General features: G+C 35.5%; 1 protein-coding gene across 1 annotated transcript in view; it reads right to left on the bottom strand.

Moving 5' to 3' along the window:
• Positions 1-2,881: 2,881 nt before the first annotated feature.
• The window catches only part of Rc3h1 (ring finger and CCCH-type domains 1), a 79,792-nt gene continuing 63,573 nt past the window's right edge, over positions 2,882-19,100 (bottom strand). The window contains exons 13-20 of the mRNA XM_026388506.2: positions 18,535-18,705; positions 13,828-13,980; positions 11,480-11,693; positions 11,009-11,099; positions 10,757-10,889; positions 7,844-8,014; positions 6,755-6,870; positions 2,882-4,611 (exon numbers count right to left, since the gene is read on the bottom strand). Coding sequence (XP_026244291.1) covers positions 4,461-4,611; positions 6,755-6,870; positions 7,844-8,014; positions 10,757-10,889; positions 11,009-11,099; positions 11,480-11,693; positions 13,828-13,980; positions 18,535-18,705 — 1,200 coding nt within the window. The 3' untranslated portion in view covers positions 2,882-4,460. The remainder of the gene's footprint in view (positions 4,612-6,754; positions 6,871-7,843; positions 8,015-10,756; positions 10,890-11,008; positions 11,100-11,479; positions 11,694-13,827; positions 13,981-18,534; positions 18,706-19,100) is intronic.

Raw genomic sequence — 19,100 nt, 5'->3', positions numbered from 1 at the left:
CAGTTAATTTTCAGACAAGTTATTAATTTCTTCTAAAAGTAACTGGGCCATTTCTCCTAATGAAATATCATTATAGGTGGTTTTTACAGATATCTATGAAGCCTTTACTCAGTTCTTTAAAAATGAACAAAAGTAGAAAAAAGATAGCGAGACTTCCATCCACCACCATGGGTGTATACATATATATAAATATATTATATATATGTAAAAGCAAATGAATCCTCTTTAGTGAAAAGAATCTTATTTTTCTCTGAATCTGACTACAATTAATTATTTCTCACTAGCCAGATACTCAGGAAGATTACCCAGTTCCATGACCTGACCATCCTGAGAGTGTATCATCCTTCAGGCACAAGTGAAAAAACAAAACCATGGGAGATGCTATTATAAGAAGATAGTCTCAAAAAAGGCAGGTGGTTGCTTACTCAATATTGTAAAAGCAGACATTCACTGGTTTAGAAAAAAATGATGGATTTCCATTACTTTTTACATTTTATAAGGCCAGCTAACTTTAACAGTTAACTTTAGATAAATCTACACAGTACAGTCAATTCACAAATACTAAAAGGTTTCACAATCAAAATGGTTTCTACATCCCCCCAAACCAAAACAGTAAAGCACAAGTCTTTGGCTCTCCCTTAAAGAAAACAGCAGGTTACCATTCTTAACCAGACCTCTGTTTGCCTACCAGTAGGGCAAATACCACATTTGTGCATCACTGAGTAATAACACCATTAGAAAAGGCAACTTCACAGAAGTTATTGGCTAAGCGAATTCATTTGAATGCTCTGTTTTGAGGCAGCAAACTGTCACTGTTACAGATTGGGAAGGGCAGTGGGTAAGTCAAGGGGAAACTGCAGAATGGAAAAGGGTCAGGGGAAAAAAACAAAAGATTCATGGGAAAACTTAGGAATTAAATTTTGAGCTCCAACAATGGGGACCCATGCAAAATCTGATGAAGTTACATACTCAAAGTAGCAAATAAGAATATCAATTTGTTATCTTTCAGGCAAACGAATAAATACATGGAAAAGTAGGAAACGGGAAGGGAAATAAGATGGGAGAAGGGAATCACCCACATTAATGCTGTACCAAACCAATTTCTATACATTCTGAGTAGTTGACATTAAGAATAGTGTCATTATCATTGGAGTAATATTACTACTAGGAACTTATTCTATAACTAACTTCTTCTCAATTAGAAAATAAAGAATAGATCTTTGGTCACTTTAGGCTCTGTACATTAGCCAAAAAAGGGCATCTATTAGACTTACCTTTTGACAATATCTATAAATTAAAAAAAAAAAAAAAAACTACATGTAAGATAGGAAACTGAGCCTGGACATCTTATTCTCAATTCTTCTACACTTTTCCAAAAACCCCTTGAAAAAATAATCCAAAACACTTTTTCTATTCCTCATTATAATAAAATCTAACTTTGTTATCTAAACAAGAGTGAACACAATGCTCATTACTCCTATCTTAACCCTTTCAGAACTGTTGATGGAGTTCATTTGAGATTTCCAAGCCTTGCTTTTGAAAAGCACAAGATCATCTCCAGAAGAAACTCATGTTTAAAAGGAAGCACAAAAAACTATATTTCTTACCTGATTGGTTTCACTTCTAATGTCTCTAAGGCACAAATAAATTTAAAAAGCCAGGAAAAAAAAATCAATGCTTTTTAGATTTTGATAAAAAAGCGGTTACAGAGTCAAGTGGTTATGCCCTAATAGGCCATTTACCTTTACTGGCTCCTCATAACACAAAGTATATCCAAGAGAAAAACAACAACAAAATGTCCCCTCCCCCAAGTTTATGGGTTTTAATAAATTCCCAAACCTGTTGGAGGGCACTAGGAAAGCTGTAACAGTTTCCAGCAGGTAAGGCAGAATGGCCAATTTAAAACAGCTGAACAAGAAGATAGTCTACATTCTGCTTTTCTATCCAAGCAGACTGCCTCTAAAGTGTGGGGACAGGAAGGGCTATAGCTAGAATTCATGCCAGAAAAGACTTTTTTTTTTGCCCCCAAATGAAAATACATTTTAAAAAAAGGCATTAGTGTATACAGAGAAAATAAGAACAAGAATGAAAGAATTTGAGTTACCAGGGGAATGGAACTACTTTACTTTTATTCCTAACCTCAACAAAATCTTTACCCATAAATTCTTTTCTAAGAGCAGAATCATTCCAACTTCCAAAATAAACCAACTGCTTCTAAAACTTAGGAATTATCTGACATGTCCAAAGGAGAAATAAGATATGTCCAAATTTGCCTACAGGAGGTTGGAGGCAAATAATGTTGGCTTTTCTATAAAGAAATGAAAATTCTTAAGACTGTCAGACATAACAAAAGTTTCTTTCCTTCTCCCAATAAACAATAAGTACTTAAAGTGTAAATATAATAGGGTTTTTATTTTTAAAAAGGTCAAAAAAAGCAAATGTATGAATGTATTTTTTTAAAAAAAGGAAATGTATGTATCAACTGAAAAAATGCCTCACCTTCGTTCAGTGCTTCTACCTCCCAATCAGTCATTTTATCGCAACAGCTGCGCTCATGCGAAGAAATCCTTAAAACATACCCAATATATATACAGATATAGCTATGTATATATGTATATATATAATATATATATATAAATTTTTATTTAAATAAAAAAGAAAGCTCGAATCCCAAGCCAAATGTGTATATCAAATCCTTGACCAGCCAGGTCTGTAGGGCATAATCAAATTCAATGTGAAATAGTATATAAACACGGTGCCTTGACTGGGCAAATTAAATAATCGCTACTCAAAAGAGTGTTCGGTTTGGACTCTCCTACTGGTAGGCAATGGCAGGACTGTATTACCCTTCCCACCCACCCCCATTTGTTTCAGTTAATAATATAATGGACACAGAGCTTAGACTGAGGCTGTTATGACCTCAGCAGGAGTTAAGGGTTAAGAATATAAGAAACAAGAAAAATATAAACGTTTGCTTTTACCCAACCAAAGCAATGCAGTAACTTATTACATAACCAGTGCTTTCTGATTTAGTAGTATAATCCAAAAAGGGAAACTAAAAATATCAGGCAAACAGTGGACAGAGAGAGTGAAATAATCCCCACAAAACATGCTTTATAGGGGTTAAGTATAGACTCAGGGTATCAGAATATGTGCAGCAGAACTAAAAATTAAAAAAAAAATTCTTCCTCTTTGCAAAATTTTCTTGAACAAAGTTTATCAAGGCTGGAATCCAAATCTATGAAAATTGATTTCAAAATATTTACTACTTATTTATGCTAATAATTTGGGATAGCAACCAGTGATCAATTCACAAACCAGCCTTAAGATTCAGGCAGTTTTATATCTGCCAAATCTTTTTTGAAATCCAAGGGCTCCAGTACACAGGGGTTTTATTTTATGCTTTTGTAAGTTTTGAGAGTAAAAGAAATAATGTGTCTATATTTCATTTACTGAAAAAAGGTGTCCCTGTTTAAGTTCAAATAAAGTGTTAATTTTAAAACATGGATGATTGTCCTGTTTTTTTGAGCATTCTGATTTTAGCAAAGTTTAATAATAATAAAAAAAAAAGCTTCAAATTTCCAACCATGAGCTCAATAGCTAATATACTAATTGTGTATTTTTAGTGCTAACAAATTACATTTCACTCTTAATCTTCATTTAAATCTCATCAAAAAGGACACACTGAATTGCCTTTCTGATTACATTAAGAGAATGCAAAGGATCCTTAACAGGGAGCTAAAACATTTAGCTGTTAATTTTCATTCTTAAAAGTTGAAAATAAAACCCTCCTAAATGGTTGGTTAACAACAAAAGTTTTAATGTCATAGCAAAAACCATTTTTTTATCCATGAACCTAGTGATCCAAAAAGGAAAAAATTCTAAATAACAGGTCTGAGAAATTTAGTTTGCTGCACATTTTCTAGTAACTCAGTCTATTGTCTCTGTTTCTCAAGCACCACAGAATTCTAAGAAACGCCAGTGCTTTTTGTCTGTTTTAGTTTAAGGAGTGGTGAGAGTTGGAAAGGACTGGAGGTAAGGAATTATACACTGGGTATGTAATAATACCAAAATACAAGAAAAACCTACTTCATTAAGATCATACAATTAATCAAACAGAGTGTATATATAATATCATCATCTTTTTTTAAAGCCCTGGATCCAAGGCGTCCAAAGTTATTAAAATAAAGTTCATTCACAGAACAAAAACAAATTTAATCTGAATTGCTTGCAGATACTGCTAATTTTCTTTTTCTTTAAATTAAAAAAAAAATGCGTTAATGTGAACTATGTGCAGGGTTTGTTTTTAGTAGTGGTGTTTGTGCACATTGCCTCTGGTGCTTTTCCTGGATTTCTCTGACCACTCTTAGAGAGAACACATTTAGAAGTCATCCATTCTTCTACCCTTATGCTCCACAAATTGATTAGGAGCAGAAGAGAATATTAGGATTTCTCATGTTTTAGGGAGCAGAACTGGGAGTAACTCCGGATCTCTGGGAGTCATTGTTATCTCCTCCTCCCTCTGGGTCCTCTGATAGGTTCAGAGAGCTGGTCTTGTTTGACAGGAGGCTGATATTCTCTTGTGTCAAGGCTGATCCATTCGGTATATCACTGTTAACATTAAAAAAAAAAGAAAGAAAGAAAGAAAAAAAGGAGTTACAATTTTTAAAAAGAAGAGGAAAAAAAAATCAATTATTTAGTAGAATAAAATCATCAGGGTCATCATTGAATACCATAGAAAAATATATAAATGGATTCCAAATTTTAATTTATAGCTCTTCATTCATGTTTTAATACAGGGTTGGCAAAATAAAAGTAGGTAGCTTCCTGATTGTAAATAAAATTTTACTGGAATATAGCCTGCTCATGTATTTATATATTGTCTGCTACTATTAAGAGCAGAGTTAGAAGCTGCAACAAAAACTATAAAGCCCATACCTTAAAATTTTAACCAAATGGTCTTGTAGAAAAAGTGTTGACTTCTGATTTAGCGAGTTTACTAGTATAGATTATTTTTTTGCAGTGCTGAGGATCAAGCCCAAAGCAAGCACTAACTACTGGAATATATGCCTAGCCCTAGGAAATACTTTTCAATCTAAGATAACACATGGATTTAAGATAGCCAAAAGCAAAGAATGAAAATAACAGAGTATTAGAAATTCTTGCTGTCATCAGAAGGTCAACTCAGGACTATGCATTCAAAAAGACTCAAAGTAGCCTAATAAAATAATTAAAGGTATGCAATTAATTTCAACATTATTTATTGCAGGATTATTCAGGATAGTTGATATATATTTTCCATAGATGTAATAGGATATGAATAGGACAGATCAATCAAAACCTAGAGGGCAGGGTTGTAGGTGGGTAGATTTGCAAAAACAACAGGCTAAACACTCCCAACACTTTAAAAGATAGGAAAAATTTTAACATCGTTTAACTCTGGGTGTTGGGATTACAGGTGATATATATTTAAAAAACAATTTTTTTTTTTTCCAGGACTGGGGACTGAACCCAGACCTCACACAAGCTAGGCAAGCACTAAGATACAGTCTTTTTAAATTCTGAGACAGGATCTTGATACACTGCCCAGCTTGACCTCAAACTTGCAATGCTCCTATACCTTAGTCTCCTTAGTTACTGGGATTACAGGAGTGTACCACCATGCCTCACCACACAGGATTTTAAAATTTATCTTGGGGGCGGGGAATAGGAGGACAGTAGAATTAATCTGATATAACTTTCCTAGCCTTATATTTGAATACACGACCGGGATAACTGCATCATGTACAACCACAAGAATAGGATCCTAGTTAGAATAAGCTATACTCCATGTATGTTTTCATATGCCAAAATACACTCTACTGTCATGTATATCTAAAAAGAAAAAATTAATAAAATAAAAAGTTATCTTGATTTAAAACTCAATTTCTTACAACTTTTTTTATAACATATTTAATGTAAGGAGTGGTGTTAAGGATGTAGCTTAGGGTTAAAGTGTGCAAATATTATGCATGAGGCTCTGGATTTAATCCCCGGCACCAAAAAACTAGAATATATTATTTTTATCATTTAAAAATAAGGCTATATTTAATATAAATTAAAATAAAGAGAAGAAGATAACAAAGTAAGAAACTTTGTTAGCTGGGCGTGGTGGCTCACGCCTGTAATCCCAGAGGCTGAGGCAGGAGGATTGTGGGTTCAAAGCCAACCCCAGCAATTTAGCAAGGCCCTAAGAAACTTGGCAAGATCCTGTCTCTAAATAAAATACAGAAAAAGAGCTGGGGACATGGCTCAGTGGTTAAGTACCCCTGGGTTTAATCCTTGGTGCCAAAAAACAAAACAAAACAAAAATCTAAACAAACCAAAAGATTTTCTTAATATATATTTTATTTTTTTTTAGTTGTAGATGGACACACACTTATTTATCTTTATGTTGTGCTGAGGATCAAACCCAGGGCCTCCCACGTGCTAGGCGAGCACTCTACCGCTGAGCCACAACTCCAGCCCAAACCAAAAGATTTATAAAGGTTATTCTTGTATGACCACATAACATAATATTTTCTTTTGGCCATATTGAGGATTGAACCCAGAGGTACTATACCACTGAGCTCTTATTGGTTTTTTTATTCTGAGTCAGGACCTTGGTAAATTCCTCTTGCCTCAGCTTCCCAAGTAGCTGGGATTATAGGCGGCATTATTTTTCTTTTGTATATTTTTTTGTTTAATAAGACTATGAAAATGTCCCCTTCTTTACCTGAATGTCAATGTAAGGTCCTCAGCTGGAACCTTGTTTTGTGGTTCTGGTTGTCCATTTTCTGCTTGCTTACTTGTATTCAATTTGGTTTTCATGTCCAGAGAACACTGGTTCTCCTTTGAAACAGAAGGAAATAAAAGCCAGTTATCTTGTATTTAATGGTGCTAATGGGAAAGATTAATACAGATGATACAAACCGATGATCCAGAAATTACAGTTTTTAAAAAATATTTTTTAGTTGTTCATGGACCTTTATTTTATTTATTTGTATGTGGTGCTGAGAATCGAACACAGTGCCTCACGTGTGCTAGGCAAGCACTCTACCACTGAGCCACAACCCCAGCCCCCACATTTAGTTTTATAAAAGAACAAGGAAACAGGCAAACTAGAAGAAAAACACACACCAAAGTGTAATGGGTACAACCTACCTGTTTGCTATGGATTTAATCCCTAGCACCAAAAAACTAGAATATATTACTTTTATCATTTAAAACATAAGGCTATATTTAATATAAATTAAAACAAAGAGAAGAAGACAACACAGTAAAAAACTTTGTTAGGAATTAATGCTTGGCCATAGGGGAAAATGCATCAAAACTAACATGGAAAAGTCACATGTGAACTGCATCTCACTCACAAAAATAGGTCATCAATAACTTAAAGGCTGGGGGCTGGAGCTGTAGCTCAGTGGAAGAGTGCCTGCCTTGCACGTGTGAGGCACTGGGTTCGATCCTCAGCACAATATAAAAACAAAATAGGGGTATTGTGTACAACTACAACTAAAAAAAATAAATACTTAAAAACATCATCTCATCTCCTTCCCTATTGATATTTTAAACAGAAATTTAAGAATTCCTAATTAATCACCATGTTTTCCCTAAAGAATCCTACAACAAAGAATACATCCAAACCAAATGAGAGTAAGAAGAGGAAGGATCCAACATAAGCAGAAGCTCATCTTCATGAGAATTATTCTACTCATTAGAATGCCTTAGACGAGCTCCAGATGATTCAAGAACTCTACAGTCATGTGACACACCACACAGGTTTCATTTCACTTTCCCTCTTCTTTCTCATCATAACACTCACCATACTCAGTTCCCGGGTTCTCTTCCCAATTTCCCTTTCCACTTGATGCAGTTCCAAGCTCAACTGCTCACTTGAGATCATTCCAGGCCACTTTGGAGGAGGCGGCGGCGGCTGTGGCTGTCCTGCCAAGGTGTTTGTTTCCCTCTGCAACACCAGCCTGTTACTAACGGCCTAGTGTATAAAGCCAAGAACATACATATGTCAACACACTTTCACCACGAACAGAATAACTAAGTCCATTTTCAGACCACAGCTATTTGACCTTACCACCCATGTATTTGCAATAAAAATGATGCAACATAAGGTGCAATCTCTTTCAAGTACCATGTAAATTGAAAAAAATAAAAGGTATTTAAATTAGATAAATAGTAATTTCATCTTATATATAATATAAACTCTATTTTTTTGTGGTACTAGGGATTGAACCTAGGAGTACTCTACCACTAAGCTATATCCCTACCTCTTTTTTATTTTTTGAGAGAAGGTCTTGCTAAATTGCAGGGGCTGGCCTTGAACTTGGGATCCTTCTGCCTCAGCCTCCCGAGTCACTGGGATTATAGATGTTTGTCACCACACCTGCCTAAAAATTATTTTTTAAAATATTTATTTTTTAATTGTAGATGGATACAATATTTTGTTTTTATGTGGTGCTAAGGATTGAACCCAGTGCCTCACATGTGCTAGGCAAGTGTTCTACTACTGAGCTACACTCCAGCCCCATACTTTTTTTTTTTTTTTTTTTAGAGAATTTTTTTTTAACATTTATTTTTTCGTTTTCAGTGGACACAACATCTTTGTTTGTATGTGGTGCTGAGGATCGAACCTGGGCCGCACGCATGCCAGGCGAGCGCGCTACTGCTTGAGCCACATCCCCAGGCCCCCATACTTTCTTATTTAAAAGAGAAGTCAACTATCAATGTGTATCTCCCCCTACCTTTTATGATTCTAGCTATTAGCTATCCCCCAGTCTCACTAAATTGCCCAGGCTGGCCTCTATAATCTCCCAAGTAGCTGAGATTACAGGTGTGCAGCACCATGCCCAGCTTCCTTTTACTGGTTGTTAATTTTCTGTAAGGTAAATTCTACAATCTCAATAAAACCTCAAGAACGGCAGCCAGGCACAATGGGGCATGTATATAATCCCAGTGATTCAAGAGGCCAAGGCAGGAGGATCATAAGTTTGAGCTCAGCCTTGGCAACTTAGTGAGACCATGTCCCAAAAATAAAATAAACAGGGTTACACAGTGGCAGTGTGCCCTTCAAGTTTAATCCTCAGTACTGCAAAACAAAACCCTCAAAAATGACTAAGACTTTTAAGTATAAAAAGTTAAATATTCAGTAGGCTTCCAAATAATACTGATATTCTTCTTTTCTCTGTTTCAGTGCCAAATATAGAACCAGGGCCTTGTGCATGTTCAGCAGGAATTCTATTCTGAGCTATACCCCTAGATCCTAATATTCTTCTTTTTAAAAAATATTTATTTATGCATCTTTAATTTTAGGTGGATACATTATTAGTTTGTTTTTATGTGGTGCCGAGGATCGAACCCAGTGTCTCATGTATGCTAGGCAAGCGCTCTACCACTGAGCCACCACCCCAGCCCCGTAATATTCTTTTTTTATTTTTTGGGGGTAGTGGGGATTGAACTCAGGGACACTCGACCACTGAGCCCACATCCCCAACCCTGTTTTGTATTTAATTTTGAGACAGGGTCCTACTGAGTTGCTTACAGCCTCACCATTGCTGAGGCGAACTTTGAACTCACAATCCTCCTGACTTAGCTTCCTGAGCTGGTGGGATTATATGTGTGTGCCACCTCCGAGAGAGAGAGAGAGAGAGAGAGAGAGAGAGAGAGAGAGAGAGAGAGAGAGAGAGAGAAAGAGAGAGAGAGAATGAGAATTTTAATATTTATTTTTAGTTTTCGGCAGACACAACATCTTTGTTTGTATGTGGTGCTGAGGATCGAACCCGGGCCGCCCACATGCCAGGCGAGCGCGCTAACGCTTGAGCCACATCCACAGCCCCCTAATATTCTTTTGATATAGAAAATGGCTCTAGAAACTCCAACAAGACAAAAAGCCATAAATTTGAGGATAAGGAGTATTGCACCCTGTGGGAACAAAGACCTGAATCTTTTAATGAAACTAAAGATCAACATAAGCAAACAGCATTTTAATTTTTGTTTTGTGGTTCTAGAGATCAAACTCAGGGCCTCCCAAATGTTAGGCAAGCACTGTACTACTGTACCATCAGCCCAGCCTTCTGTTTTTATGATAGGAAAATTTCACACAATCAGAAGAGGGAGGCAATACCACCTGCCTACCATTTCAAGGATATTATGAGGGTCAAATAAGATATGTGGTAGTGGGCTGGGAGTGTAGCTCAGTGGTAGTACAGTTGCTTACTTTGTGTGAGTATGTGAAGCCCTGTGCTGGGTCCTCAGCACTGGGGGGAATGTGTGATTATAATTTATAAATTGTAAATAACTATATAAATGAAACATATTATATTCTTATATAGGAATTATAGGTTAAAGTTCTAAGTTTCTACCTTCCAAAGATTTATAAAAGCTGAGGATTAAATAAAATAAGAGAAATTTTAAAAATTTCTAAAGCTAAAAGTACTTGTTGATAAATAATTTACCTTAAACTTGTACTACCAGAGAATAAAAGCTCCTGCTGGGAAATTTAGATAAACTGTTTTCTCTTTGTAGGTGGCTCTTCTTACATTTCCTATTATCCCAGAATTAAACCTAGTACTGAATTCTTTGATGAATGGACAGCTATATCAATCCTTAAGGAAAAGACCTTAAAGTTTTATGTTCATAATACCTCAAAAGTTCCTCCATTTAAAATCTGAGAACGCTGCAAAGATTGGAATGAAAAAGTATCTATACTTTCAGAGGCTAATACCTCTAATCCGCGTAGCTGAGTCTGCTGGCTAATCTGATGGTTCAGTTGCTGCAATTCTAGTCGTAGCTGTTCTCTCTCAGCAGATGGAAGGGGTTTTCCATGACTGGCTACTTCTGGCATGGATACTCGCTCCCTTTTGTGGGAAAAGCATGAAATAAATTTTAGTTTTATTTTATGAAAATGCTACTTACTGAAAAAACAAAATAAGTTGAAAATTTAAAGATCTGTACAAGTAAAAAGTATGATTCATACCTCTCACTGAAGTGTCCCTGAGAAGTTACATTTTGATGAGGTGAATATGGAGAACCTCCCCAGCCACCGTGGGTTCCATATGGACTGTAATCTGTAAGTGAATAATTTATTGTAGTATGATGCAGATTTGATTCTTCTTCTAAAAGGTATAGACAAATTCCCTATAAAGCTGTCGAAAAAGTCATCTACCAAAATGGTAAATAGGGTGTTGCTATTTGTTTCTTTCCCATAGAACCTTCAGTTTTTATATTTTTTCTTCTATTTAAATTATTACTATTTTGCTTTTTATTGGTGGATTACAATTGTATATATTAGTTGGGTTCATTTTGATATAATCACATAAAAATTTGAAAAATTTGAAAATTACTGACTTAGAAAATTGTTGAAAGCACTGGCAGTAAACAGGGAAGAGGAGTTAAACTGGGAATCACGAATATTAATTTGGGTCAGCATACCTCTGAAGATTCTTACCAGAAATGTTAATAGATTTTGTGGGAGCTCCCTGAGGTGCCATAGCCTGCATTGGGCCAGCACCCTGATATAGCGTTTTGGAAGTTCGAGAGATGGCACCAAACCGAGATACTGTTGGTCGGTCTCCAAATGGGATGAGGTCATCATCACTGGTTTCTACTGCTCTTCTCTGAAGTTCCAATCGCTGGTCTCTCATTCCTTTACTTTCCACATTCTGATGAAAAAAGCAGAATGAGAAGTCTAACCCACACTTAGATCTCTAACATAATTTCTTCTCGTTCTGTAATAAGGTTAAATAAAGATCATGATGTTGGTACTAGGCAGTGAATCACAGGTGTACTACTGAGCTATATTCTCAGCCCTTTTCACTTATTTTGAGACAGGGTCTCTTGCTAAATAGCTAAAGCTGGCCTCAAACTTGCAATCCTCCTGCTTCAATCTCTTGAGTCATTGGGATTATAGGTGTGGGCCATTATGCTTGGCTAGAGCATCATGCCCATATTGGTAAGACTGAAATCTTTAGTGTCTTATATAAAACACTGTCTTTTAGACCAATGACCACTCCTCATAGTCAAAAATATATTTTATATCATGACCAAGTATGCACACATACAAATATACTCTCACACAGATAGTTTTTGTGGTAGACTGAAATCAGGGCCTTAAACATACTAGTTAAATGCTCTACTAATGAGCTACACCATTAGCCCTTTTTATTTTTTTGAGACAGGGTCTCACTAAATTGCTGAGGCTGGCCTTAAACTTGCAATTCTCCTGCCTCAGGCTCCCTATAGTGGCCAGGATTTACAGGCATATGCCACAGCACCTGATAGAAACATGTATTTATCCACATATATATGATGTATAATGTTATACACACAAATTGTATATATGGGGTGGTAGAGAGAGATTAATTCCTAGGTAATGTGTATACAGATTAGTGTGCCTGAGAAACACTGAGCTAGAATTTTTGCACCTCTGTGGGAGATTTTCGATTACATCTAGATTACACCTAGATTGTGTTAAGAACATTTTCATTCTTGACTGATTTAGGGGAAATTAGCTTTATTTTGATAGCATATATGGTACTTTTTTTGAGTTGTAGTTGGACACAATACCTTTATTTATTTATCTATTTTTATGTGGTGCTGAGGATCAAAACCAGGGTCTCACATGTGCTGGGGGGGCACATGTGCTAGCTGAGCCACAACCCCACACCACATATGTACTTAAAAAAATATATTAAAATTTACTGGTAATACCTAAAATATCATATATAATAATATTAATATATGATATATGTTATAATATAGTATGCATGTACTTTTAATGTAATAATCCTTTCAGAAAGTACACTAAGTCCAAAACAAGGGTTCCTGCTTAACTCCACCTCCTCATCTTATTCCAGTGAAAAGGCTTATTTATGGCCTAAATGCAATGTTTCCTGAATCGTGCCACAGAAAAACACAAAGGCGCGCGAGCGGGCAAGCGAGCGTGTGTGTGTGTTGGGGGGGGGGGGGGGAGGGCCGCTCGCGCATGTGCTGGGGATTAAACCCAGGGCCTCACAAGTCCTAGGGAAGTACCACAGCACTGAACTATATAAACCCAACACCTAAAGGCTTGTTTTTGCTTGTTCTCCTTTATATCCCTGTTTTTTGGAAGCTGTCATCTATTTGTGTTTATACTACAGACATTAAACCATTTATTTATAGTGCTACCAGTGTATAAGTGATTACCATCTTTTTTTTTGCCCAGGGGTTGAACCCAGGGCACTCTACCACCAAGCTAATCTCAACCATTACAGACTTTTAATTTTGAGACAGTCTTGCTAAGTTGCCCACGTTGGTTTCAAACTTGCAATGCTCCTGCCACAAACTCTGGAAAATTTCATTTCTTTAAAAAATAAAAAGGCAATTAAGATAAAACAGATGACTTAAGAATAATAAATTTCAATATCACTTGAAACTAAATCAGCTTTAATTCTGACTCAAATAACACTCTTATTCACTAGATTCAACTTTGTTTTTTAGAGCTGTAAAAAAGTTTTATTTGGTGAAGCCCAAAATCTTAATTACATAAAACAATTTAGCTTGGGTTCTAAATAATTGGTGGGAAATTACCACCTGCGCAGAAATACAATATATGTTCTTTTGTCTAGATAATAAATTTTTACTTTTACTTGAATGAAACAAAAGAACCATATAGTTTCAATGCAGTTCAACGGCAGAGAAGACTATCATCTGAAACTCTAAAGCAAAGCTCAATCATTTGTGTCTAGACTATAATGAGTAAAAATTTACTTGGTGTCTCTTGATTTGTATTAATTATGGCTTATCCATTACACATACCATCATTTCCACACTCCCTGCTGCCACAACATCTTTGGGTTTTGCATCTTTGGTTCCAATGTAGGAGCCGATGGTGTCACATGACCAAGGAGAGTATTGGCTATAATCATTTCCTTTGTATTTCCCAGCTACCTTCAATTCTTCATCCAAAAACTATAGATGAAGAAAAACAAACAAAACAAACAAACAACAACAACAAAAAAAACAGGAAATGGGTCTATGAGTAACAAGACAGAGAAAGCAAGGAATTTCTCAGAACATCAAGCTGAAGCAATAAAGTGTTTTACTTTAAAAAAAATTATTTTTTAGTTGTAGTTGAACACAATTACTTTATTTTTATGTAGTGCTGATGATCAAACCCAGGGCCCTGCACATGCTAGGCGAGCACTCCACTGCTGAGACACAACCCCAGCCTGTATATTTGACTTTTAAGTGTCAATTTTTATAGTTTATGAAACAAATAGCTTTAGTAAAGAATGGTGTTTTTAGCCATCACACTTTGTTATTGAGAGGTCAAAAAGAAGTATCTCAGTTTCCTACAAGGAATCAAGCCAGGATTTTACAGGTTTGCCCATCCTTTTCTTTATTACATTAGATGAAATCAACATTTAAGCAAATATGTATTACGGCATGATTTTCCTAGATCCCCCTCAATGCTGCCTTTAATAACAGATAAACAAAAACATTAAATACAGTTTAAAGCACACTGGATGATGATGTAACAATTCGTGTTTTTTTTAATATTTATTTCTTAGTTGTAACTGGACATATTATCTTATTTATTTTATTTTTATGTGGTGCTGAGGATCGAACCCAGGGCCTCGAACATGCTAGACGAGAGATCTATCACTGAGCCATAATCCCAGCCCCAGATGTAACAATTCTTTATTAAAATCTCTTTAACAGCAATAATTCCTATCTTGAATAAATTCTGGTCCATAGGATGATTCAAGGATGTAAAAAGGATAATATGCATAATTTTTATCTTCTTAATGTAAGTTCTGCAATTATCTAGTAAGAGAATAGCTATTGTTATATTCACTTTTACGTAATATTTGGCATTTTCAAAGTGGTTTCCTGTACACTGTCTCATAAATTCTTCAAGTTCAATAAAGAAAAATGTAGATACAATGTAATCAAAGCTAAACCACAACAGAACAAGAACTAGAACTTTAACATTGCTTTCACTTTATCAAAGGATATGTAGATCTACTGTTATCTATGGGCTGCTGGTACACTTAAGAGGATCTAAGTCTTATACTTAAGGATCTCTTCTGAGTCATAATATAGCCTTCTGCACTGAGCAAGGCTATGTGCTCATCAATACTCACTTCAACCACAATTTCTGTTTCTGTTGTTCAAAACATCTTTCCTTTTGATTGCCCTACCACTTTTGAAAAATTTCATCTCCTTTTTTTTTTTTCTTTTTTTTTTTTTTTATTGGTCGTTCATAATCATCTCCTTTATATTTCCCCTTCATCTTCAAACTTCATGTATAACAGCTAGCTTTTAAAACATACTATCTACTAAAAAACATACCCTTTTCACCCCAAATATAATGTGCTATGCAGCTGTTAAAGGAATTGGATAAATTTATATATAAACATACAGAGTAACTAGTTAAGTAAAAATAAACTGTAAGCAAAAAAATGCAAATCACAGGCATAAAATCTCAAAATGTATGATCAAATCATCCTAGTAGAAAATAATGTTAGTATAGGAACACAAAGAAAATGAAATACATAACAAATTAACAGTAGCTACAGAAAACAGGATTTTGGAAAATTATTTCTATGTTATGTATTTCTATAATGTTTGAATTTAGTACAACTATATGTAAGCTGTTTATAATAAAAATTGAAGCTTAAATATGTAGAGTTTTCTATGTCCTAAGATAGTTCTATATAAAGTTCTTTAACAACGAGGCATTATTGTTAATTTTAATGAAAATTAAAATATAAAATAAACAGTTATTATTTACCAAATGTCCACTATGTGCTGTCTTTCAAAAAACATATATAACTATAAGCTTAAGTACTATGTATAAAACAACAAAACAAACAAATAAATAAGATCAACAAAGCAAAAAGATGGCTTTGTTTCACAAATAAAATGAACAAATCCATAGCAAGACCAAACAAGAAAAAAATATACCAACAGCAGAAGTGGAAAATCACTACAGATCAGATAAACATTAAAAAGATGCAAGACAACATTCATTCACAATAACTATTAGCACTGTTTTGCAGAAATACAAAGAAGGTAAAATCCAAAGTTATGGTTTATTGTCCTATGGTACATTAATTAGTTTTTGGTATTGTTTCAGTAGTGGGGACTGAACCCAGAGACACTCTACCACAGAGCTACCTCCCTGGCCCATTTTGAAAAAATGGGGTCTTCCCTAGGTTGCCAAGGATGGTCCTGACTTTGAGATCCTCTTGCCTCAGCCTCCCCGGCTGCTGGGATTTCAGGTTTATACTACCATGCCTACTACATTAACCAGCTTTTGGTTTCTTTGTTTTAAGCACCTTTATTTTAGGGTTCTTGTTTTTTTCCAACTTTGACTACCTGTATTGCTTTTTTTTTTCTTTATTACCATCCTGTTAATTTTCTCATTACTAAGTTAAACACAAAAATTGTAAAACAATAAATGGAAACTTAATCTGATAAAGATCTTCTACCAAAAAACCTACAGCAAACATAATAATAGTGAATTACTAAAAGCTTTACCTACTCAAAAATTACCAATGAGTAAAGAATACCGGCTATTATACTTCTATGCAACATTATTCTGGAGTATAAACAAGAGACAAAAGGAATACAAAGGAAACAGCTGGTAATTATTCAGAGGACATGACTATGTGCTCAGAAAACCCAAAAGAACCCATTAACAAATATTAGAATTAGTCAGGAAATTTAGCCTGCTAAAGAGCAGAATACACAAAAGTCTACTTAATTTCTCTATGTTAAAAACATTAGTGCTGAGGGTGTGGCTCAGTGGTAGGGCACTTGCAAGACTCTCCATTGGATCATGGTGCTCGGGTGGGGGGTGGGGAATCACTTGTACAAATGGAGAGAGATATCATGTTCATGGAAACTTGATTTCTAAAGATGTCACTTCTTTCAAAATTGATCTAAAACAACACTATTCTATAGAAATATATTTTACTCAAATATATGTTTTAAATTTCTAGTAGACACATTAAAAAATAATAATTAAAAAAACAGTGAAATTAAACTTTTTTGGGTGGTATTGGAAAACAAACCAACAGCCTTGAACACACTAGACAAGAGCTCCACCAGTTAAAATTAATCTTAAAAAAAAAAAAAATTAGCGAGGGGGTGGGGTACAGGGAATTAAACCCAGAGGTGCTTGACCATATCCCCAGCCCCTATTGTCTTTTAATTTGAAATGGGTCTCACCAAGTTGCTGAGACTAAGCCTTGAACTGCATCATTTTTTCCCATTTGCTAGATGCCACTGCATCCATCAAAATTAATCTTAAAAATGCATTTCACAACTGGGCGAGGTGGCACATGCCTGTAATCCCAGAGGCTCGGGAGCTGAGGCCCTAAGAAACTCAGTGAGACCCTGTCTCTAAATACAATACAGAAAGGGCTGGGTATATGCCTCAGTCGTTAAGTGCCAGTGAGTTCAATCTTCGGTACAAAAAAAGAAAAAGAGAGACAGGCATTTCACTTAACCCAATATATCCAGATAGTAAAAAATAAAATATTTTTTTTTGGTACTAAAAATGTGCTTATAGCACATTTCATTTTGGATGAGTCTCCTCCTGCCTCTTTTTCTTGGCAGCTCTGGGGATTGAACCCAGGGCCTTAAGTGGTAGGCAAGCACTCTACCGCTGATATATACCTCCAGCCCCTGGATTAGCTACCAGCTTCAGAGATTCAATGAATCTTAATCAAAACTGAAGCAAATATTTTTGTGAAATTATGTAAATTCCCCTCAGACTCCCCAGTATTGGGAATTGAACCCAGGGGCACTTTATCACTGAATAAACAATCCCAAGCCCTTTTTATTTTACAAAGGGTCTCATCAAGTTGCTTGGGACCTTCCTGCCTCAGCCTCCTGGGCCAATGGATTACAGGTGTGCATGCTGCAACTGGCTAACATGATAAATAAAACTACATTAAAGGAATGTGGATGGAGGTGGTAGGGGTGGCCGATTTATGGTATTGGTGTAAGACAATCAGATCAATGGTCACCTCATTATAACAAGGTAACTGCAGGACAAGGGGGAAAGGATGCTCATTTCATTAAATGGTACAGGATAAATGAGATACCCTTAGAGAGAGAGAGACACACATACACCACACACACACACAAAAGGATCATGTCTCCAACACAGTTTATATAAAAAAAATTGATTCTAAGGGCTGGGGTTGTAGTCAGTGGTTGAATGCTTGCCTTGCATGCATGAGGCACTGGGTTCAATCCTCAGCACCACATAAAAACATAAATAAATAAAACAAAGATATTAAAAAAGAAAAAAAAAAGGGATTCTAGATGGATTATACATCTAAGTATAAAATAAAATAATCTTTAGAAGAAAACAGCAAATACCTTGATAATTCTAGGAATAGGTAGATAACCTTGGGAATATATAAAGATTATTTAAATAGCACACACACATGCACACAAACTGATAAAGGAAAAATTAATAAAAAACTAAAAAGATGTGCTTACTTCCTCTTGATGGAATGTGGGAGGCAATGTTGGTGAAGGTGCAAAAGGAGGTGGAGAGATAACCTTTCTTTCCTCCAGTTGAGCCATAATTTCCTTTCGTCGGCGATGTAGCTCATCTAGACTAGGATGGGGCTGGGGAGGAGGAGGAGGAAGCCGGCTATATGGAGGCTCCTGAAAATGGAAAGAGTAGTTAAAATTGACAGAGAATTTCAGAACACATCAGCTTATTTAGTATATATTTAAAATTAGAAGCAGCCTGTATACACATTGTAAAATTCAAAAGAAAAAGAAATGCACTAAAACGCTCAAGGTTTCCCAAAAGCTAAATTTAGGTTTGTTTTTCTTGGCCAGAGACCATCATTTCCTAATAGAATCAAAATATTCATTCATTCATTCATTCATTCATTCATGGTACTGGAGATTGAACCTAAGGCCTTGCTTGCTCTAGGCAAGCACTCTTAACATTGAGCTACATTTTCTAGTTTTAAGTTTAATCTTGACACAGAGTCAAACTAAGTTGCCTAGGTTGTACTCAAACTTTCAATCCTTCAGCCTCAGCCTTCTGA

Source organism: Urocitellus parryii, chromosome 9 (assembly GCF_045843805.1).
Source record: "Urocitellus parryii isolate mUroPar1 chromosome 9, mUroPar1.hap1, whole genome shotgun sequence".
Taxonomy (NCBI): Eukaryota; Metazoa; Chordata; class Mammalia; order Rodentia; family Sciuridae; genus Urocitellus; species Urocitellus parryii.
The sequence above is the reverse complement of the archived record's forward strand: the minus strand, read 5'-3'. Positions and strand labels throughout refer to the sequence as shown.